Source organism: Mobula hypostoma, chromosome 5 (genome assembly GCF_963921235.1).
Source record: "Mobula hypostoma chromosome 5, sMobHyp1.1, whole genome shotgun sequence".
In the NCBI taxonomy this organism is placed as follows: domain Eukaryota; kingdom Metazoa; phylum Chordata; class Chondrichthyes; order Myliobatiformes; family Myliobatidae; genus Mobula; species Mobula hypostoma.
Genome location: NC_086101.1, coordinates 12401269 through 12424885, shown reverse-complemented (window position 1 = coordinate 12424885; position 23617 = coordinate 12401269). Strand labels below are relative to the sequence as shown.

General features: G+C 44.8%; 1 protein-coding gene and 1 non-coding gene across 2 annotated transcripts; one reads left to right on the top strand and one right to left on the bottom strand.

The window, feature by feature from the left end:
• Nucleotides 1-7615: 7615 nt before the first annotated feature.
• Nucleotides 7616-7779, bottom strand: LOC134347373 (U1 spliceosomal RNA). Its single transcript, XR_010018129.1, has one exon. It is a non-coding gene; the product is annotated as a U1 spliceosomal RNA (small nuclear RNA).
• A 6163-nt stretch (nt 7780-13942) lies between these two features.
• LOC134346594 (heat shock cognate 71 kDa protein-like) lies at nt 13943-16238 on the top strand. The gene has a single exon (XM_063048032.1). The coding sequence runs from the start codon at nt 14050-14052 to the stop codon at nt 15970-15972; it is 1923 nt and encodes a 640-aa protein (XP_062904102.1). The 5' UTR covers nt 13943-14049; the 3' UTR covers nt 15973-16238.
• The last annotated feature ends 7379 nt before the right edge of the window (nt 16239-23617 follow it).

Here is a 23617-nt window from a genome sequence, read left to right as displayed (position 1 = left end):
TACCCTTGATGTACTGGACCGAATAAAATACCTTTGTAGAATTTTTGCAGGATTAGGAGTTTGAAGGGATTTAGTTAGTCGCCTAAAACAGTCGAAAACCTCTATAGATGGACGGTGGAGAGCATTCTGATGGGTTACATCACTGTCTGACATCAAGACATCTTCAAGGAGCGGTGCCTCAGAAAGGTAAAGTCCATTATTAAAGACCCCCATCATCCAGGGCATACCCTCTTCTCATGGTTACTGTTGGGAAGGAGGCAGGGAAGCGTGGCAGATTTAAAAGGAACAGAGCCTCATAGAGCGGGCAGCGTAGTTTGCGGGCGGCGGAGTGAGCCGGGAGCAGAGTGAAGACAAGGGCTTCAGCTCAACGGGCTTTGGCGGAAACGGGCGAGGCGAGGAAGGTTTGGCATTCATTTTCTGTTGTTATTTGAGGAGAGGGGCAGTATGAGGATGAGGGCAGTTTGCTGTTCTCGGTGTCGGATGTGGGAGGCCCTGGAGTCTCCAAGCCTCCCGGATGTCGACATCTGTGCCAAGTGCATCGAGATGCAGCTCCTAAGGGACCGCGTTAGGGAACTGGAGCTGCAGCTCGATGACCTTCGTCTGGTCAGGGAGAGTGAGGAGTTGATAGAGAGGAGTTGCAGGCAGGTGGTCACGCCGGGGCCACGGGAGGCAGACAAGTGGGTCACGGTTAGGAGGGGGAAGGGGAAGAGTCAGGTAATAGGGAGTACCCCGGTGGCTGTGCCCCTTAACAATAGGTACTCCTGTTTGAGTACTGTTGGGGGGGAAAGCTTACCCGGGGGAAGCGACAGTGGCCGTGCCTCGGGCACAGAGTCTGGCCCTGCAGCTCAGAAGGGTAGGGCAAGGAAGAGGAGGGCAGTTGTGATAGAGGACTCGATAGTAAGGGGGTCAGATAGGCGATTCTGTGGACGCAGTCCAGAGACCCGGATGGTAGTTTGCCTCCCTGGTGCCAGGGTCCGGGATATTTCTGATCGTGTCCAAGATATCCTGAAGTGGGAGGGTGAGGAGCCAGAGGTCGTGGTACATATAGGTACCAATGACATAGGTAGGAGAAGGGATGAGGTCCTGAAAGGAGAATATAGGGAGCTAGGAAGGGACTTGAGAAAAAGGACCGCAAAGGTAGTAATCTCGGGATTACTGCCTGTGCCACGCGACAGTGAGAGTAGGAATGCAATGAGGTGGAGGATAAATGGGTGGCTGAGGGATTGGAGCAGGGGGCAGGGATTCATGTTTTTGGATCATTGGGACCTCTTTTGGCGCAGGCGTGACCTCTACAAAAAGGACGGGTTACACTTGAATCCTAGGGGGACCAATATCCTGGCAGGGAGATTAGCGAGGGCTACTGAGGTGACTTTAAACTAGAATGGTTGGGGGGTGGGAATCAAATTAAAGAGGCTAGGCGTGAGGAGGTTAGTTCACAACAGAGGGGTGGGAACCAGTGCAGAGAGACAGAGGGGTGTAAAGTGAGGGTAGAAGCAAAAAGTACTAAGGAGAAAAGTGAAAGTGGCAGGCCGACAAATCCAGGGCAAGCATTAAAAAGGGCCACTTTTCAACATAGTTGTATAAGGGCTAAGAGAGTTGTAAAAGAGCGCCTGAAGGCTTTGTGTGTCAATGCAAGGAGCATTCGTAATAAGGTGGATGAATTGAAAGTGCAGATTGTTATTAATGATTATGATATAGTTGGGATCACAGAGACATGGCTCCAGGGTGACCAAGGATGGGAGCTCAACGTTCAGGGATATTCAATATTCAAGAGGGATAGATATGAAGGAAGGGGAGGTGGGGTGGTGTTGCTGGTTAAAGAAGAGATTAATGCAATAGAAAGGAAGGACATAAGCCGGGAAGATGTGGAATCGATATGGGTAGAGCTGCGTAACACTAAGGGGCAGAAGACGCTGGTGGGAGTTGTGTACAGGCCACCTAACAGTAGTAGTGAGGTCGGAGATGGTATTAAACAGGAAAATAGAAATGTGTGCAATAAAGGAACAGCAGTTATAATGGGAGACTTCAATCTACGTGTAGATTGGGTGAACCAAATTGGTAAAGGTGCTGAGGAAGAGGATTTCTTGGAATGTATGCGGGATGGTTTTTTGAACCAACATGTCGAGGAACCAACTAGAGAGCAGGCTATTCTGGACTGGGTTTTGAGCAATGAGGAAGGGTTAATTAGCAATCTTGTCGTGAGAGGCCCCTTGGGTAAGACTGACCATAATATGGTGGAATTCTTCATTAAGATGGAGAGTGACATAGTTATTTCAGAAACAAAGGTTCTGAACTTAAAGAGGGATAACTTTGAAGATATGAGACGTGAATTAGCTAAGATAGACTGGCAAATGACACTTAAAGGATTGACGGTGGATATGCAATGGCAAGCATTTAAAGGTTGCATGAAAGAACTACAACAATTGTTCATCCCAGTTTGGCAAAAGAATAAATCAAGGAAGGTAGTGCACCCGTGGCTGACAAGAGAAATTAGGGATAGTATCAATTCCAAAGAAGAAGCATACAAATTAGCCAGAGAAAGTGGCTCACCTGAGGACTGGGAGAAATTCAGAGTTCAGCAGAGGAGGACAAAGGGCTTAATTAGGAAGGGGAAAAAAGATTATGAGAGAAAACTGGCAGGGAACATAAAAACTGACTGTAAAAGCTTTTATAGATATGTAAAAAGGAAAAGACTGGTAAAGACAAATGTAGGTCCCCTACAGACAGAAACAGGTGAATTGATTATGGGGAGCAAGAACATGGCAGACCAATTGAATAATTACTTTGGTTCTGTCTTCACTAAGGAGGACATAAATAATCTTCCAGAAATAGTAGGGGACAGAGGGTCCAGTGAGATGGAGGAACTGAGCGAAATACATGTTAGTAGGGAAGTGGTGTTAGGTAAATTGAAGGGATTGAAGGCAGATAAATCCCCAGGGCCAGATGGTCTGCATCCTAGAGTGCTTAAGGAAGTAGCCCAAGAAATAGTGGATGCATTAGTGATAATTTTTCAAAACTCGTTAGATTCTGGACTAGTTCCTGAGGATTGGAGGGTGGCTAATGTAACCCCACTTTTTAAAAAAGGAGGGAGAGAGAAACCGGGGAATTATAGACCGGTTAGCCTAACGTCGGTGGTGGGGAAACTGCTGGAGTCAGTTATCAAAGATGTAATAACAGCACATTTGGAAAGCGGTGAAACATCGGAAAAAGTCAGCATGGATTTGTGAAAGGAAAATCATGTCTGACGAATCTCATAGAATTTTTTGAGGATGTAACTAGTGGAGTGGATAGGGGAGAACCAGTGGATGTGGTATATTTGGATTTTCAAAAGGCTTTTGACAAGGTCCCACACAGGAGATTAGTGTGCAAACTTAAAGCACACGGTATTGGGGGTAAGGTATTGGTGTGGGTGGAGAATTGGTTAGCAGACAGGAAGCAAAGAGCGGGAATAAACGGGACCTTTTCAGAATGGCAGGCGGTGACTAGTGGGGTACTGCAAGGCTCAGTGCTGGGACCCCAGTTGTTTACAATATATATTAATGACTTGGATGAGGGAATTAAATGCAGCATCTCCAAGTTTGTGGATGACACGAAGCTGGGTGGCAGTGTTAGCTGTGAAGAGGATGCTAAGAGGATGCAGAGTGACTTGGATAGGTTGAGTGAGTGGGAAAATTTATGGCAGATGCAATTTAATGTGGATAAATGTGAAGTTATCCACTTTGGTGGCAAAAATAGGAAAACAGATTATTATCTGAATGGTGGCCGATTAGGAAAAGGGGAGGTGCAACGAGACCTGGGTGTCATTATACACCAGTCATTGAAAGTGGGCATGCAGGTACAGCAGGCGGTGAAAAGGGCGAATGGTATGCTGGCATTTATAGCGAGAGGATTCGAGTACAGGAGCAGGGAGGTACTACTGCAGTTGTACAAGGCCTTGGTGAGACCACACCTGGAGTATTGTGTGCAGTTTTGGTCCCTTAATCTGAGGAAAGACATCCTTGCCATAGAGGGAGTACAAAGAAGGTTCACCAGATTGATTCCTGGGACGGCAGGACTTTCATATGAAGAAAGACTGGATGAACTGGGCTTGTACTCGTTGGAATTTAGAAGATTGAGGGGGATCTGATTGAAATGTATAAAATCCTAAAGGGATTGGACAGGCTAGATGCAGGAAGATTGTTCCCGATGTTGGGGAAGTCCAGAACAAGGGGCCACAGTTTGAGGATAAAGGGGAAGGCTTTTAAGACCGAGATTAGGAAAAACTTCTTCACACAGAGAGTGGTGAATCTGTGGAATTCTCTGCCACAGGAAACAGTTGAGGCCAGTTCATTGGCTATATTTAAGAGGGAGTTAGATATGGCCCTTGTGGCTACGGGGATCAGGGGGTATGGAGGGAAGGCTGGGGCGGGGTTCTGAGTTGGATGATCAGCCATGATCATAATAAATGGCGGTGCAGGCTCGAAGGGCCGAATGGCCTACTCCTGCACCTATTTTCTATGTTTCTATGTTTCTATGTAAAGATACACACTCAGCAATTCAGGAACAGCTTCTTCCCCACTACAATCTGATTTCTGAATGGTCATTGAACCCGTGAACACTACCATATATATATATAATTTATATTTCTGTTTTGCACTAGTTTTACTCTATTAAATTCACATATATAGACTTACTGTAATTGATCTACTTATGTATTTACTTTTTATGTTATGTATTGCATTGAACTGCTGCTGCTAAATTAACAAATTCAACAGCACCTCTGTTAATAAACCTGATTCTGATTCTGATATTCTGTTCAAAAGCACTGGTGGTCCCTTAACTGGCCATAATGCGTGCACTTACCTCAATACACTTCCCACTACATTATTTTACTTTTTTTAATGTCATCTGTTTTGGAATGTAAACTTTGTACAGTTTTAAGTATCTTGTAATATGCTTTTAATAAATCTTTTAATTTTTTAAAAATTGGGTGTAATTATATTTCATCACCAGAGAAGGAAAACTTGCCATTTTGTTTTCAAAAACATGAAATCAACAATTTATGGGTGTTAAAGTATTGCTGTATATCAATGAATGTTCCCTCCTCATCCTCCCTTTCCCAGGGATATCTTCCTTCTAATTTCCAGCACACCTTCTTTCTGGATCTCTTTTGTCAACACTTCCCCACCCTCACAGGTGCAGTTTGGCATTACTTTACCAGAAGGCTTTTGGTTCTTCAAGAAGGTGACCAGTCCCCAAAGTTGACAGATCTAGTGATGTTGCCCTTCGCCAGTAGCTCCTGCATTGTCACCAAAAACAGCTTAATTCACTGCCTTGGGAGAGAATCCCATATGCTGGGAACGACGTTTGGTATTGGCAGCAGGCTGAGTTTTGAGGTGTGTGTTTGTACAGGTACATGGAGGGGAAGTGATTGACAGGTTGCGGGCAACTGGGACTAGCCGGGAGGATGCTGTTGTGGGGCTTGGACAAGTTGGGTGGAAGGGCCATTTCCCAGCTGCTCTCCGCACAACTGTTGGCGTTTCTGTGCATCACCAACAGCGTATCATACAGTATCAGGATGTAAAGGAACTTTATCAGTTACAAGGTATTTTACCTTGTAATCACGTAAAATCTTGCAGAGATTTCTGTACACTCTAAGCGGGTGCTTATTGAACTTCTGATTTAAATCACCTTTAGACAGAGGAACAGAATGAGTCCATTCAGCCCATCGATACTGCTTTGGCATGCAATAATCGCTAAATAATTTTCCTTCTTAAATCCATTCCCCTGCTTTCTCTCCATCAATAACCTTTGATACGCTCACTAATCAAGAAACTATCAACCTCATCTTTAAGTGTCTCCAATAACTTGAGGTCTTCGCCAGCCATTTGTGGTAAGGAATCCACAGTTTCAACACACTCTGACGAAAGAAATGTCATGGGCCGGTCCGAACTCCGCTTTCCGGTTCACGGTCCGATTCTGATCTCCGGGTCTTCCGGCTCTCCCTTGTTTCGGTCGGACTTAACCATAAACACCTGATGCTCATCTTGGGGCTGGGAATATAAGTGGTCCTGGGGTCGAGTGTGGTGGTTGGGTTGTCTTGTCAGTCTTCCCTTGGAGCAACCCACCGGTGGAAGGCTAGTGCAGTCATCGAGATATGGATTTGGCTGTTTTGTAGACCGCCGAAGTTACCGGCCGCCTCGAGTCTTGGAGCCACCCCGGACCTTACTCGCTTTCTGTCCCTTGCTTCCGTCGGGTAATGCTGTTACCCTGTTGTTGGGTCTGTCCCTCCCTGTCCTTGCCTCCGTGGGGAGGAGTCCTCCGTCCTGCCCAGTACTTACCCCGAAGTTCCCAAGCCTCGTCTAGCCCCGAAGATCCCAAGCCTCGTCTAGCCCCGAAGATCCCAAGCCTCGTCGATCCCAGCCTCCGCCTGTTCTCCAGGAACCCCAGCCTCGCCATGTCTTCGCCTGTTCTCCAGACCCAAGACCCCTGCCTCCAGCCTCTAGCCTCGTCCAGTCCTGTAGCCACGTCATGTCCTTGCCTTGTTCCAGGGTCCGAGCCCGAGGCAAGCCCAGGTTCTGGGTCGTTGTCCAGTCTCTGGCTCGGAGTCCAAGCCCAGGCTCCTAGTTCCAAGTTCCATGTCCTGGTTCCGCTATCCTCGGCAAGTCGTATTCATTGGCGCCTCTGGTATTTAAAACTGTCTCCCTTAAATGCTGAACTTTCTCTGCCCTCTACAATAGAATATGGAGAATTGAATACGGGGTAGAAAATATACTCCAAGGGACAAAAGATGTTGTAATCGGCACCAACATATCTTAAGTGTTGGCTGAAGTCATCATCTGCAGAGGGAAATGGACAGTCGACGTTTCGGATTAGACAGACCCTTGATCTCGAGTTTTCAACTCTGTCCCGAACGAACAAGTTTTTATCCTGAGACTATGATTCCTGGATCTGGATATCAAGGGAGGAAATATCGCCTTGCGTCTGAAAGTTTAAAAAAAAATCGGATGAATGTTTCTTTAGGGTTCTTCTCCCGCGCGAGTGGGATGGGTTGGGTAGCGGGGTGTATACCCCTCAACTACGGTTGTATTATACCGGATGAACTAGCAGAGTGCCACGTGAGTGACTACCATTTTTAAACTATAGAATGAAATGGTCATGAATTCACAGTTATTGAATGATTTGTCATAAATAATTTTATCAAGTATATTTTGTTTGGGGGGAAAAAACGATGCGAAAAGGTAAGCAGCCGCCGAGACCGCTCAGCCGGCCCCCCAACATTTTTTGTATTTTATTTTGTACTTGCAGCTCAGTATCTGTAGAATTTCTCGTGTTCGTCCTTTTCTACAGAATTGATGTGAGCGGCTGTTTCCGGCACCTATTGTTTTTTTCACACCTTATTCTGTTGTTCCTGATCTAGCTCTTAAATAACAAGTTGAGGCGCAATTTGTTTGTTTGGTTGAGAGAACGGAAGGCACTTGTAAAATTGTAACCTTATAAGCGAGTGGGTGAATGATGAGATATCTGGAAGCACCGAGATGTGCGAAGTGAACCAGCGATCGTCAATTCATGCGATTATTCTTTGCTGTACATAATACGTTTCAACAACAGACCAGCCTGTTTTTAGATTAGAAATCAGGGGAGAGCGCGAACGCAGTCCCCCACTACCACAAATTTTGCAGTCGAGTATCCCGCATTTGGGGACATCGCAGGCGTCAGCACACCCGAAGTGCAATGGGATAGCCTCGTCCTGGGAGAACCGCCTTAATGATCACGGTTTCTCCCCTGCCAGGTAAGTATGCTTTTTCTTCTCTGCCATCCGCATGCATGCTTAACCCACACCCCTCAATAATCAGGCGAACAAATGTTTTAAAGATCTATTTCCTACTATTCCACGTGCTCCTCCTAGAATACCGTTACCACAAATGCCGCAAATCTAGATTATTTAATTAGCTGCTGTACTGGGTGAATGAACAGGTGACCCCGTCCCCGGCCCCGCAGACCGGGATTGCGCTGAAAAGGGTGAAGGGGAGATTAGCCAGGATGTTGCAGGGCTGTTAGCTTTTCACTTATGAGGGGAGAGTGAACACAGGACAGCACACGAACGGATCTTTCGGTCCAAACTGCCTGTACACAACCTTATGCCAAATAAAATTAAATCTCTTCTGGTCTTTGCCAAACTGGAGGTCACAGTCTGCACGCACAGAAAAATCAAAAGCCTCCCGTCCTTGTACCTCGCCCTCAGGAAACCTCTCTTCTAAATGAACACAGAGATAGCTTATCAAGGTCAACAGAGAATTTGTAGCTACTGTCACAACTGTAGCTCAGAAAAATTTAACTTCCTCACTCCAAGACTCTTTGTCTCCCAGATGCTTCTTTCTTATCTTGTTAATTTTGCCTCGTGCAAAATGAAGTGCATCAATTGTCATTAAGACACTCCTTTGCAGAGTCTTCAACAGTGCAGCCTCTTCTTCAAAGACATCATTTAACAGCTCTAAAGCTATTTTTATTCACTGCTTATCAACTTATTGTGACAATATTTCTTCTGTAATATCGTCCTCAAAATATACAATCAATGCCTCATACATGTTTATGATTGCCTGCAGTATAACGTGTCTAGACAGCATCTCACTTTATTCACTGGTCTGAAAGCAACAGCTTCATTTCCACAGGTGTTTGCAATTCCTTTAAAAGTGCATCTTTTAGTTGAAGATTGAGAAATCACCCAGAAACCTCCCAGGCCGTGCTCTTTACTTGCTGCTGCCATCAGGTGAGGTAAAAGTGCCTCAGGATTCACACCACCAGATTCATGAACAGTTACTACACCCCGACCATCAGGTTCGTCAACAGAAGGGGATATCTACACTCATTTAAGGACTTTGTTATATTTTTATAATGAGTGCAGTGGATAGAGGAGAACAGGTGAATGTCATGTACTTGGATTTCCAAAGGGTGTTCGATAAGGTGCTGCAGAAGAGACTCATAAATAAGATACGAGTGCATGGTGTCAGAGGAAGTGTATTGGCATGGATAGTGGATTGGTTAACTGATAGAAGGCAGAGAGTTGGCATAAATGGGTGCTTCCCTGGTGAGCAGCCTGTGGTGAGGGGGGTTTCACAGGGGTCGCAACTGTTTACCATTTACATTGATAATTTGGAAGAGGGGACTGAGTGTAGTGTAGCAAAATCTGCTGATGACACTAAACTGATTGGGAAAGCAAATTGTACAGAGGATGTGGAGAGTCTGCAGAGGGATATAGATAGGTTAAATGAGTGGGCCAAGGTCTGGCAGATGGAATACGATGTTGGTAAATGCGAGATCATCCACTTTGGAAGGAATAATAGAAGAGCAGATTATTACTTAAATGGTGAAATATTGCAGCATGCTGTTGTGCAGAGGGACTTGGGAGTGCTTGTTCATGAATCGCAAAAAGTTGGCTTGCAAGTACAATAGGTTAGTAAGAAGGTGAATGGAATATTGGCCTTCATTGCTAGAGGGATTGAATTCAAGAGCAGGGAGGTTATGATGCAATTATACAGGGTACTGGTGAGGCCGCACCTGGAATACTGTGTACAGTTCTGGTCTCCATACTTGAGGAAGGATATACTGGCTTTGGAGGCAGTGCGGAGGAGGTTCACCAGGTTGATTCCAGGGATGAAGGGGTTAACCTATGAGGAGAGATGAGTCACCTGGGACTATACTCTCTGGAGTTCAGAAGAATGAGAGGGGATCTTATAGAAACATACAAAATTTTGAAAGAGATAGATAAGGTAGAAGTAGGAAACTTGTTTCCATCAGCAGGTGAGACTAGAACTAGGGGACATTGCCTCAAGATGCAGGGCAGAAGATTTAGAATGCAGATGAGGAGAAACTGTTCTTCCCAGAGAGTGGTAAATCTGTGGAATTCTCAGCCCAGGGAAGCAGTTGAGGCTTCTTCACTAAATATTTTTAGGAAACAGTTCGATAGTTTTTTGCATAGTAGGGGAATTAAGGGATATGGGGAAAGGCGAGCGGATGGAGCTGTGTTTACAGACAGATCAGCCATTATCTTATTGAATGGCGGGACAGGCTCGATGGGCCGGATGGCCTTCTCCTGCTCCTATTTCTTATGTTATTTCATGCTCGTTACTTATTGCTATTTATTTATATTTGCACAGCTTGTTTACTGTTTACAGTTCTGGATATTTACAGTTCAGTTACTGTTCCATAGATTTGCTAAGTATGTCCACAGAATAAGAATCGCAGGGTTGTATGTGGTGACATGTATGTACTCTGAGAAGAAATCTTACTTTGAGCTTTGATAAGGTCAAGAAATGCAAACAGGTAATCTTTGCTTCTCCAGCTATCTGGGGTTTGGACACACTTTTCCATTTGTTCATCAGTGTGTTGAACTGAATGTATGCAAGGATTCATTTTAACAGCCAGCAAAATGCTGTCAATAAGAACTTGCTCTCCTCTGGATTTGATCGTTTTTGCTCTCGTTCATCTGCACCCTCACAAAACACAGGTAGGGCCTGTAGCGGGTAATGAAGGATTTTCTTACCGAAGCTTTTGTACACCATCCATATGTGATTTTCTTGCTAAATGATGTTTCAAAAAGACAAGTTTCCAAATATCACTCCACTTCTTTCCACTTGTAAGTTCTCCAGCAACTCTTGCATCTGTGACAACCCACACAGGTAACACCATTTTCTGCATTCTACATAAATATTTCTCATAGCTGGACGTTCCAAACTCACGGGCTTTCAGTGTAGCTTTTTCAATTGTTTGATTAAGCCATTCCACTTCAAATGAACTCGCTCTTCACACGGCCTTAGACCACCTGGACAGGATGCTGTTCGTTGTCACCATCAATATTTAACACCACCATTCCCACAGTCCTGACCAACAAGCTATGTACACTACCTCAATGCTTTTTTTTTAATTTGTGCTTTTATACTAGAGAACTTATCTTAATTTAACTATTTAATATGCATATATATATATATGCTTACTGTAATAAAGTGCTGTCTTAGAGTGCATCTGTGCTCTAGCAGGTCCATTTCAATGTTCTCCATGCTGTTCATTCAGACGCTCTTCTGCACACCACTGTTGTACCACGTGGTTACTTGAGTTACTGTCACCTTCCTGTCGTCCAGAACCAGTCTGACCACTCTCAATAACAAGGCATTTTTGCTCACTGCATAGTTTTTGTTTTACCCACCATTCTCTGTAAACTTTAGGGAATATTATGCACTGAGCTGCTGCCACATGATTGGCTGTTTAGTTGTATGTATTAACCACCAGAAACACAGGATTGGCTGTTTAGTGGTTTACATTAACCAGCAGACACACACCTGTACCTAGTAAAGTGGCCACTGAGTGTCCGTCTGTGACAAACCCGATTCTGATCCGGAGCTGATCCTAGCACCTTACACCTCTGGCCCAAGGGAACCTCCAGCAGCGGGTCAACATATTAGGGCAATATCACTAATATAGACATCATCCACAACCTCCACAAGTCTTCTGTATGCTCCAGGACTACATCTCAGCACTGAGTCAAATTAAACACTAAAGCTTTCCGACACCACCGCCATGAAATTGTTATAAAATAAAATTAATGCTCTGGCTGATTAATCTCAGCTGACTTTTACACCATTCATAAATGTACATGCTGATTTCATCTTAATTAATTACTTTCCGCACTGTCGCCAAATATCTAAGATCGCCACTCAATCTTACAGTATCATGCTTGGTGGCAAAAATAGGAAAACAGATTATTATCTGAATGGTGGCCGATTAGGAAAAGGGGAGGTGCAACGAGACCTGGGTGTCATTATACACCAGTCATTGAAAGTGGGCATGCAGGTACAGCAGGCGGTGAAAAAGGCGAATGGTATGCTGGCATTTATAGCGAGAGGATTCGAGTACAGGAGCAGGGAGGTACTACTGCAGTTGTACAAGGCCTTGGTGAGACCACACCTGGAGTATTGTGTGCAGTTTTGGTCCCCTAATCTGAGGAAAGACATCTTTGCCATAGAGGGAGTACAAAGAAGGTTCACCAGATTGATTCCTGGGATGGCAGGTCTTTCATATGAAGAAAGACTGGATGAACTGGGCTTGTACTCGTTGGAATTTAGAAGATTGAGGGGGGATCTGATTGAAACGTATAAGATCCTAAAGGGATTGGACAGGCTAGATGCGGGAAGATTGTTCCTGATGTTGGGGAGGTCCAGAACGAGGGGTCACAGTTTGAGGATAGAGGGGAAGCCTTTTAGGACCGAGATTAGGAAAAACTTCTTCACACAGAGAGTGGTGAATCTGTGGAATTCTCTGCCACAGCAAACTGTTGAGGCCAGTTCATTGGCTATGTTTAAGAGGGAGTTAGATATGGCCCTTGTGGCTACAGGGGTCAGTGGGTATGGAGGGAAGGCTGGGTTCTGAGTTGGATGATCAGCCATGATCATAATAAATGGCGGTGCAGGCTCGAAGGGCCGAATGGCCTAGTCCTGCACCTATTTTCTATGTTTCTATGTTTCTATGCTGTATTCTGGCCAATCCATGGCTAAAGAAAGAAAAAGGCTCCCGGTCAGAGGTGAGGTGGAGTTCAGCGCTGTCAACCTCGATAGAAACTCACTAAAAAGTCATCGGGTAAATTTCAATCCCATTAACAAATAGAATAAATGTTTTCCATCGTAAATTGTCGTTACATAAATCTGAAAAACAATATTATCCCCACACGACATACACACTCGATGTTTGTTTCATAACCGACTCTACACGGGGAGTATCGCTGAGAGCTCGCAAGCCGCCGGAACTTTGCGATAATTCTGGAGGTGGCGAGGTAGATCTGGTGCAGAGTCTGGGAGAATCTGACAACACTAACATCGCTGCGTTACGGATAATTTATTTTAACCTGTTTAAGTCACCTTCCCTTAGCAATATACTATGCTAGGGCTGCAAAAGGAGTAATTATGACATGTGAACCTGTATATCTATACCAAAACAAAAAAAAACTTCTCGCGCAAACTTTACCATCATTTCTGCCAGTCTGATAATATTTTTTAAACTCCACGTCACGTCCTGTTATGGTCACAAACACTGCAAAAGTCCTTTTGTCAAAATTTAATGTCATAAACTCTGCCTTTCAGTTCTATGCTTCTTTGAAGTGCTCTGTTTTTTTATTTCAAAATATACTTTATTCAAAAATAAATATATACAATAAACCATTCAGTAACTTTCCATACGTTTCCATTATAGTCAGTACATATCCGTATTTATAGCCACCCACGTGGCACTCCAGTAGTTCAGCTTAGCATATCATTGTTGAGGGGTATACACCACGCCCTCCGACCCCTCCCACTCCCACGGGTGGAGAAACCTATACTGTGGTCCTTCCCCACCGGGCCCTTGCGGTGGCTGCACCAAGTTTCAGTGCGTCCCTCAGCACGTACTCCTGCAGTCGAGAATGTGCCAGTCGGCAGCATTCTCCCACGGACATCTCCATGTGCTGGTAGATCATCAAGTTTCGGGCCGACCAAAGAGCGTCTTTCACCGAGTTCATGATCTGCCAGCAGCACATAATTTCGTCCTGCAGATATTAACCAGAGCTGCCGTTCCCTGTTTGCTGCTTTGTCCATTAAAGCCAGAGAATTCTCTCCCCAGAAGGTGCTTGAGATTTTTTCTTGCGTGTAGGGAACTTTCGGAAGAAATTGCTGGTTTCGTATAGTTTAAGAAGTGTTTCAAAAGGTTCCCGAATGACTCGGTTTTCAGCCAGAACCTCCTTGACTGCACCAGATCTTTCTCGCTATTACCAGAATATTCGCGAAGCCCTGGCAAGTCTCAGACTAGCAGCGCTGTGATTGGCCGCCGCCTCGGAACCTTCTCCAACCTTCGGCGGTGAGTCACTCGCCGGCGTTTTCATTGGTTTACCTGGTCGTCCCTCAAGAACAAAGCACCGCCCACACCCTGTGCTGGGACAATATTAAGGGACGGAGCAGCGGACCAGGCAGTAAACGATCGGCTTGGAGAAGCAACGAGTTCCTTCTGGTATTTCAATAAAGAACGTCGGAGCTTTCGTCAGAAACACAGATGTCTGCATCAAAGGGGACAGCCATCGGTATCGACCTGGGCACCACCTACTCCTGTGTAGGGGTCTTCCAACATGGCAAGGTGGAGATCATCGCCAATGACCAGGGCAATCGCACCACCCCCAGCTATGTGGCCTTCAACGACACCGAGAGGCTCATCGGTGATGCAGCAAAGAACCAGGTGGCAATGAACCCCGCCAACACCATCTTTGATGCCAAGCGGCTCATCGGGAGAAGGTTTGATGACCCGACGGTGCATTCTGACATGAAGCACTGGCCCTTCCAGGTGGTGAGTGATGCGGGGAAGCCAAAGGTGAAGGTGGAGTACAAGGGGGAGAACAAAACCTTTTACCCAGAGGAAATCTCCTCCATGGTGCTGACCAAGATGAAGGAAATTGCTGAGGCTTACCTTGGCTGCAGAGTCACCAACGCTGTCATCACCGTTCCTGCTTACTTCAATGACTCCCAACGCCAGGCAACCAAAGATGCTGGTGTGATAGCTGGTCTCAATGTCCTGCGTGTCATCAATGAGCCAACAGCAGCTGCCATTGCCTATGGTCTGGACAAGAAAGGCAAAGGGGAGCGTAATGTTCTCATCTTTGACCTGGGTGGTGGCACTTTCGATGTGTCCATTCTCTCCATCGATGACGGTATCTTTGAAGTGAAATCAACAGCTGGAGATACCCACCTGGGAGGAGAGGACTTTGACAACCGCATGGTCAATCACTTCATTGAGGAGTTCAAGCGGAAATACAAGAAAGACATCAGCCAGAACAAGAGAGCGGTGAGGAGGCTGCGGACGGCCTGTGAGAGAGCAAAGAGAACGCTGTCTTCCAGCACCCAAGCCAGTATTGAGATTGACTCTCTGTTTGAGGGAGTTGATTTCTACACCTCACTCACCAGGGCTCGCTTTGAGGAGCTGAACTCTGACCTGTTCAGGGGCACTCTGGAGCCAGTGGAGAAAGCCCTGAGAGATGCCAAGCTGGACAAATCCCAGATCCATGAAATTGTCCTGGTCGGAGGCTCCACCCGAATCCCCAAGATCCAGAAGCTGCTGCAAGATTTCTTCAACGGTAGGGAGCTGAACAAGAGCATCAACCCCGATGAGGCCGTGGCCTATGGGGCAGCTGTCCAGGCGGCCATTCTGATGGGCGACAAGTCGGAGAATGTTCAGGATCTGCTACTCCTGGATGTTGCTGCTCTGTCACTGGGGCTGGAGACGGCAGGTGGAGTCATGACCACCCTTATCAAGCGTAACACAACAATCCCCACCAAGCAGACCCAAATCTTCAGCACCTACTCTGATAACCAGCCTGGGGTCCTTATTCAGGTGTTTGAAGGTGAGAGAGCCATGACCAAGGACAACAACCTTCTGGGCAAGTTTGAGTTGAGTGGCATCCCTCCCGCTCCTCGTGGCGTACCCCAGATTGAGGTGACCTTCGATATTGACGCCAATGGCATTCTCAACGTCTCTGCTGTTGACAAGAGCACCGGGAAAACAAACAAGATCACCATCACCAACGACAAGGGCAGGCTGAGTAAGGAGGAAATTGACAGGATGGTGCAAGATGCAGAGAAGTACAAGAATGAGGATGAAATGCAGCGGCAGAAGATTGCAGCCAAGAACTCCCTGGAGTCCTATGCCTTCAACATGAAGGGCTCTGTGGAGGATGAGAAGATGGCCGGAAAGATCAGTGCTGAGGACAAGAGGAAAGTCATTGACCTGTGCAACGAGACAATATCCTGGCTGGAGAAGAATCAGATGGCAGAGAAGGAGGAGTTTGAGCACAAGCAGAAAGAGCTGGAAAAACTCTGCAATCCCATCATTGCCAAACTGTACCAAGGAGCAGCCGCAGGGGAATCGTGCAGGGCACAGGCTGGGAATGCCAGTTCTGCCGGACCAACTATTGAGGAGGTGGATTAAAGGACTGTAAATGTGACTGTCTGGGGCTTGCACGGTTTGAGCTCTCTGGACACTTCAGTGGGTCTGATGCTAATGTTGGCACTTGGGAATAGTCTTCACTGTAACACCACAGGGTTATGTCAATGTCCTGAATCTGGCTGTGTTTGTAAACATTGGTAACTAGGTCTATTCAATTCCTTTGATCGGGTTTTCTGTATTGGGTTACTTTATTTTTTTTAAGTCGTCTGTTTTGGAATGTAATCTTTTTACAGTTTTAAGTATCTTGTAACATGCTTTTAATAAATCTTTTATTTTTTAAAAAAATTGGGTGTAATTATATTTCATCACCAGGGAAGGAAAACTTGCCATTTTGTTTTCAAAAACATGAAGTCAACAATTTATAGGTGTTAAAGTATCACTGTATCTCAATTAATGTTCCCTCCTCTTCCTCCCTTTCCCAGGGATATCTTCCTTCTAATTTCCAGCACACCTTCTTTCTGGATCTCTTTTGTCAACACTTCCCCACTCTCACAGGTGATAGTCATAGTCATACTTTATTGATCCTGGGGGAAATTGGTTTTTGTTACAGTTGCACCATAAATAATTAAATAGTAATAAAACCATAAATAGTTAAATAGTAATATGTAAATTATGCCAGGAAATAAGTCCAGAACTAGCCTATTGGCTCAGGGTGTCTGAAACTCCAAGGGAGGAGTTCTAAAGCTTGATGGCCACAGGCAGGAATGACTTCCTATGACATTCTGTGTTGCATCTCAGTGGAATGAGTCTTTGGCTGAATGTACTCCTGTGCCCAACCAGTACATTATGTAGTGGATGGGAGACGTTGTCCAAGATGGCATGCAACTTGGACAGCATCCTCTTCTCAGACACCACCGTCAGAGTGTCCAGTTCCATCCCCACAACATCACTGGCCTTACGAATCAGTTTGTTGATTCTGTTGGTGTCTGCTACGCTCGGCCTGATGCCCCAGCACACAACAGTAAACATGATAGCACTGGCCACCACAGACTCGTAGAACATCCTCAGCATCGTCTGACAGATGTTAAAGGACCTCAGTCTCCTCAGGAAATAGAGACGGCTCTGACCCTTCTTGTAGACAGCCTCAGTGTTCTTTGACCAGTCCAGTTTATGGTCAATTCGTATCCCCAGGTATTTGTAATCCTCCACCATGTCCACACTGACCCCCTGGATGGAAACAGGGGTCACCGGTACCTTAGCTCTCCTCAGGTCCACCACCAGCTCCTTAGTCTTTTTCACATTAAGCTGCAGATAATTCTGCTCACACCATGTGACAAACTTTCCTACCGTGGCCCTGTACTCAGCCTCATCTCCCTTGCTGATGCATCCAACTATGACAGAGTCATCAGAAAACTTCTGAAGATGTCAAGACTCTGTGCAGTAGTTGAAGTCCGAGGTGTAAATGGTGAAGAGAAAGGGAGACAAGACAGTCCCCTGTGGAGCCCCAGTGCTGCTGATCACTCTGTCGGACACACAGTGTTGCAAGCACATGTACTGTGGTCTGCCAGTCAGGTAATCAAGAATCCATGACACCAGGAAAGCATCCACCTGCATCGCTGTCAGCTTCTCCCCCAGCAGAGCAGGGTGGATTGTGTTGAACGCATTGGAGAAGTCAAAAACCATGACTCTTGGTGCACTTTGGCATTACTTTACCAAAGGCTTTTGCCAGGAGATCCGGCACTGTCACCAAAAACGGCTTAATTAGCTGCCTTGGGAGAGAATCCCATTTACTGGGGACGATTAGTATTGGCAGCAGGCTCAGTTTTGAGGTGTGTGTTTGGACAGGTACCTGGAGGGGAGGTGATTGACAGATTGCGGGCAACTGGAACTAGCCGGGAGGATGCTGTTGTGGGGCTTGGACAAGTTGGGTGGAAGGGCCTTTTCCCAGCTGCTCTCCGCACAACTGTTGGCGTTTCTGTGCATCACCAACATCGTATCATGTCCGGACGTAAAAGAACTTTATCAGCCAAGGACTACCTGCAGCAGGTCTTCAATGCACTGGAGTGATACCGCCAATACTGGACACACACAACACACACATACACTATTTGATACCATTGATATATGTTTGAACTTTGTTGTTTTGTGGCAGCAGAACATTGCAATACATTGTAATTTCTAAAACTATATATAAAATACGATAAGAAATACATATAAAATAAATTAAATAGTTATTGCAGAATGGCGGCAAAATATTGTGAGTTAGTGGGCTTGAGGCTAGGATTCTGATGGCAGAGGGGAAGAAGTTTTTCTTGAAAAGTTGGGTGTGTCTCCTGGCTCCTGTACCTCCTCCTTGAAAGTCAGGCAGTATCTATGTTGGGAAAATGAACAGTGGACCAACAGCAGACTGTAAGCAGAAACTCATCAAATCCACTGGCAACAAGTATCCTGCTCATGGACTTTATCTCCTGCCCTGAGGACCAAGTTAAACTATTTTACCACAGTGAGATATTTCTGTATTAACGCCGTCTTGATTGGCGCCTGTGGTATTCAAAACTGTCTCCCTTAAATAGTGAACTGCCTCTGCTCTACAATAGAACACGCAGAATTTTTTTTATTTTAAAATATACTTTATACAAAAATAAATTATATATACAATAAACCATTCAATAACTTTCCATCCTTTACATACGTTTCCGTTGTGGTCTGTACATATCCAGACTTATGGCCACCCAAATATTTTGAAGATATATTTCCTACTTTTAGGAACGATCCTCCTAGAATACCGTTACCACAAATGCCCTAAATCTAGATTATTTGATTAACTGCTGTAGTTTAGTGCTGACAATTCCAAGACCTAAATCTGCATCTTTTCCAAAAAAGGAAATGTGCGCCACGATTGGTTTTGCAGCGACTGGTCGTTGCCGAACCCGACCGCACGGTGTCAGTGTTTTCCTTGAGGAAATGCAGGGAGCTGCCTGAGGCCCACAGGGTGAATGAACAGGCGACCCCGTCCCCGGCCCCGCAGACCGGGATTGCGCTGAAAAGGGTGAAGGGGAGATTAGCCAGGAAGTTGCAGGGCTGTTAGCTTTTCACTTATGAGGAGAGACTGAACAGACCAGCAGGGTTTTCGGCCCAAAATGCCTGTACACAACGTTATGCCAAATAAAATTAAATCCCTTTTGCCGCCGCACGATCCTTATCTCTTCATACCCGGCAAGTTCTTATTTAAAACTGCACCATATCAGCTTCCACCACCACGCCATGCAGCTCCCTGATCATAAACTAACTCCCTCATCATAAAAATGCAAGTATTTGATATTTCTATGCGGAGAAAATCTCTTAATTTCACATGTTTCCCTCTCCATCCCTCTCTACCTTCCGCAGGGTCCCTCCGTGAATCCTTGATCCACACGTCCCTCCCCACGGATCTCCCACCCGGCACTTATCCCTGTAAGCACAAGTGTTAGCTTTTCACTTATGAAGGGAGAGTGAACACAGGACAGCACACGAGCAGGTTTTTCGGCCGAAAATGCCTGTACACAACGTTATGCCAAATAAAATTAAATCCCTTCTACCTCCACACGATCCCTATCTCTTCATACCCGGTCTTGTTCTTATTTAAAACGCTCTTAAACTGCACCGTATCTGCTTCCATCACCACGACAAGCTGCTCGTTCCCGGGAAAACCACCAGCCTCTGGGTGAAAGAAAATCTCCTTTAAACTAACTCCATCATCATAGAAATGCAAGTATTTGATATTTCTATTCGGAGGAAAACTTTTAATCTCTTCTACAAGTGTTTCTCATCAATTTTAAAGCTGTTGGGTTTTGCCTCCATCCCCCGACAACTGAGAGAAATCTAGTGACGGGTCAGGTTAGATTTGTTTTCTTTGGTGATCATAGATGGGAGAGAGAGGCCCAGGTAGCGTGGACAGGGTCATTGTTTACCCAGTGGACAGTCGAGTTCAAACCAGAGTTTAGGAACGAGGGTTAGTGGGACCTGAGAATGAACTTCATCTCCCAGAGGGTGGTTGGAATCTGGAAACGTTCAAAGTTCAAAGTAAAATTTATTATTAGCAATTCAGGAATAGCTTCTTCCCCACTGCAATCAGTGTTCATGGGTTCAATGACCATTCAGAAATCAGACCCACCATGAATACTACCTCATATATATATATTTAAAAAATTGTTTTGTACTAGTTTTAATGTATTAAATGCACATATATAGACTTACTGTGATTGATCTACTTGCGTATTTATTTTCTATATTGAATTGCAAGGTATTGCATTGAACTGCTGCTGCTAAATTAACAGATTTCACAACACATACCTGTGATAATATCTCTCACTGCTCCCCATCTGCAATTTCTTCGGCTCTTCAACTTTTCCACCACATTTTGACTCAGACTCGCAGCTCTTGGCTCCATCCCTCCCCCTCCTGTCTTCTCCTATCATTTTGGATCTCCCCCTACCCTTCTCACTTTCAAATCTCTTACTAACTCTTCCTTCAGTTAGTCCTGACGAAGGGTCTCGGCCTAAAACGTTGACTGTACCTCTTCCTAGAGATGCTGCCTGGCCTGCTGCATTCACCAGCAACTTTGATGTGTGTTCCTGTGATAATAAACCTGATTCTGATTCTAATTTTCCATTCATAGGCATTGGTGTTCCCATATCAGGCCATAATGCAGCCAGTCAATACACTTTCCACTGCACATCTGTAGGTTTTGATGACACGCCAAACTCTACAGTCTCCTAAGGAAGTAGAAACTTTCTTTGCAATTAGATTGATATGAAAGGTCCAGGACAGGGACTGTCACAAGTTTAACATTTGAATTGGGGGACCATTTCCTTCAGCACCTCAACTCAAAGTTCCTCCTAATTTATAATGACCAGTGTGAGCAAAAAATTGTACTGCACAATGACAACATGTGCGCACTGAATTTTTACAAGGAAGTAAACCTGAAGCAATTCTAATGAAAGTAAATTACTGATTCAGTTTGTTGTTTATTGTTTAAAAGAAAAAAAATAATACACATCAATGAGTCTTCTTTCTCATGAACAATACGACTGCAAGCAACAATATCAATCGGTTCACGTTTTTAAAGTTATCTGAAATGGTTGACAAAATATCCAGACAGGTGTTTTATTTCGAAATCATTGCATACAGCACTGAATTGGTAGCTTAATTATATTAGAGACATAATCGTGAACAAGATAATGAACATATCAAAGTTGCTCCATCATTTTTCTCCCTGCTGTCTTTGGCATCTACCCAATCTTTGTCCAGACAAATAAATCCGCCTTCCAGCAGAGAATTCTCATTGGCATATCCAAATGACACTCACTTAAACGGTTCCTCAGTTTGTTTTTGATCTGATTCATGACAATAAAACCTCTTTCACGAGCAGCGCGAGTTGTAAGAAAGGTTCCGCCAATGTCCGTCAGCTTTGCAAGCTCACAAAACTCTTCATTTTGAGTTGCAAATGTCACCATTTCAGAAGAGCTGGTAATCAGTTTGGATTTAATTTTTTCTTGTACAGCAAATTTGAAGTCATTGCACTGCTTAACTGTGACAGCATTTTCAGCAAGGAAATCAGGATATTTTCCACACACGGCGCACAGGTTAATTAAGATACGGATCCATGGAGTCGGAGGAAGTGTATTGGCATTGATAGTGGATTGGTTAACAGATAGAAGGCAGAGAGTTGGCATAAATGGGATCTCCGGTTGGCGTCAGTGGTGAGTGGGGTGCTGCAGGGGTCAGTGCTGGGCCTGCAACTGTTTACCATTTACATTGATGATTTGGAAGAGGGGACTGAGTGTAGTGTAGCAAAATCTGCTGATGACACTAAACTGAGTGGAAAAGCAAATTGTACAGAGGATATGGAGCGTCTGCAGAGGGATATAGATAGGTTAAGTGAGTGGGCTAAGTCCTAGCAGATAGAATACAACTTTGGTAAATGAGGGATCATCCACTTTGGAAGGAATAATAGAAGAGCAGATTATTATTTAAATGGTGAAAGATTGCAACATGCTGTTGTGCAGAGGGACTTGGGAGCACTTGTACATGACTTGCAAAAGGTTGGCTTGCAGGTACAATAGGTTAGGAAGAAGGCAAACAGAATGTTGGCCTTAATTGCTAGAGGGATTGAATTCAAGAGCAGGGAGGTGATACTGCAACTATACAGGGTACTGTGTGCGGTTCTGGTCTCCATACTTGAGGAAGGATATACTGGCTTTGGAGGCAGTGCAGAGGAAGTTCACCAGGTTGATTCCATGGATGAAAGGGTTAACCTACGAGGAGAGATTGAGTCACCTGGGACTATACTCTCTGGAATTCAGAAGAATGAGAGGGAATCTTATAGAAACATACAAAATTTTGAAAGGGATAGATAAGATAGAAATGGGAAACTAGTTTCTATTGGAAGGTGAGACTAGAACTGGGGCACATTCCCTTCAAGATTCAGGGGAGAAGATTTATTTTCTGTTACTTATCCATTTAATACTGTTTTTCTATTACTGTCTTGTTTTTATCTACCGCTTTATTTAATTGCCTGAGAAACAGAGTTTCATTGTACCTATGTATAATGACAATAAAGATCATTCAATTCAATTCAAAAATTCAATTTCCGATGGAGATGAGCAGAAACTGCACGTTCCAAACTCACGAGATTTCAGTGTAGCTTTTTCAATTGTTTCATTAAGCCATTCCACTTCAAATGAACTCACTCTTCACACGGCCTGAGGCCTGGACAGGAGGATGCTGTTCGTTGTCACCATCAATATTTAACACCACCATTCCCACAGTCCTGATCAACAAGCTATGAACACTACCTCACTGCTTTTTTTAAAATTTGTGCGGTTACACTACGTATCTTAATTTAACTGTTTAATATGCATATATTTATATATATTCTTACTGTAGTAAAGTGCTGTCTTAGAGTGCGTCTGTGCTCTAGCAGGTCCATTTGAATGTTCTCCATACTGTTCATTCAGACACTCTTGTAAACACCACTGTTGTACCATGTGGTTACTTGAGTTACTGTCACCTTCCTGTCGTCCAGAACCAGTCTGACCACTCTCAATAACAAGGCATTTTCGCTCACTGCAGGGTTTTTGTTTTAAACACCATTCTCTGTAAACTTTAGAGAACGTTGCGAACAAAAGTCCCAGAGATCAGTAGTTTTTGAGATACTCAAACCACCCTGCCTGGCACCAACAGTCATTCCACAGTAAAAATCACATTTCTTCCTCAATCCATTGTTTGGTCTGAACAACAACTTGACCATGTCTGCATGCTATTATGCACTGAGCTGCTGCCACATTATTGGCTGTTTAGTTGTTTGCATTAACCAGCAGAAACACAGGATTGGCTGTTCAGTTGTTTGCATAACCTGCAGACACAAAGGATTGGCTGTTTAGTGGATTCAATTAACCAGCAGACACCCAGCTGTACCTAGTAAAGTGGCCACTGAGTGTCCGTCTGTGATAAACCCGATTCTGATCCGGAGCTGATCCTAGCACCTTACACCTCTGGCCCAAGCGAACCTCCAGCAGCGGGTCAACATATTAGGGCAATATCACTAATATAGTGGCCAAGTGGTTAAGGCATTCGACTAGCGATCTGAAGGTCGTGAATTCGAGTCCCAGCTGAGGCATCGATGTTGCCACCGAGACAACATCGG

Coding starts and splice junctions, on each gene's coding strand:
- LOC134346594 (XM_063048032.1), top strand. CDS start 14,050: ATGTCTGCATCAAAGGGGACAGCCATCGGTATCGACCTGGGCACCACC.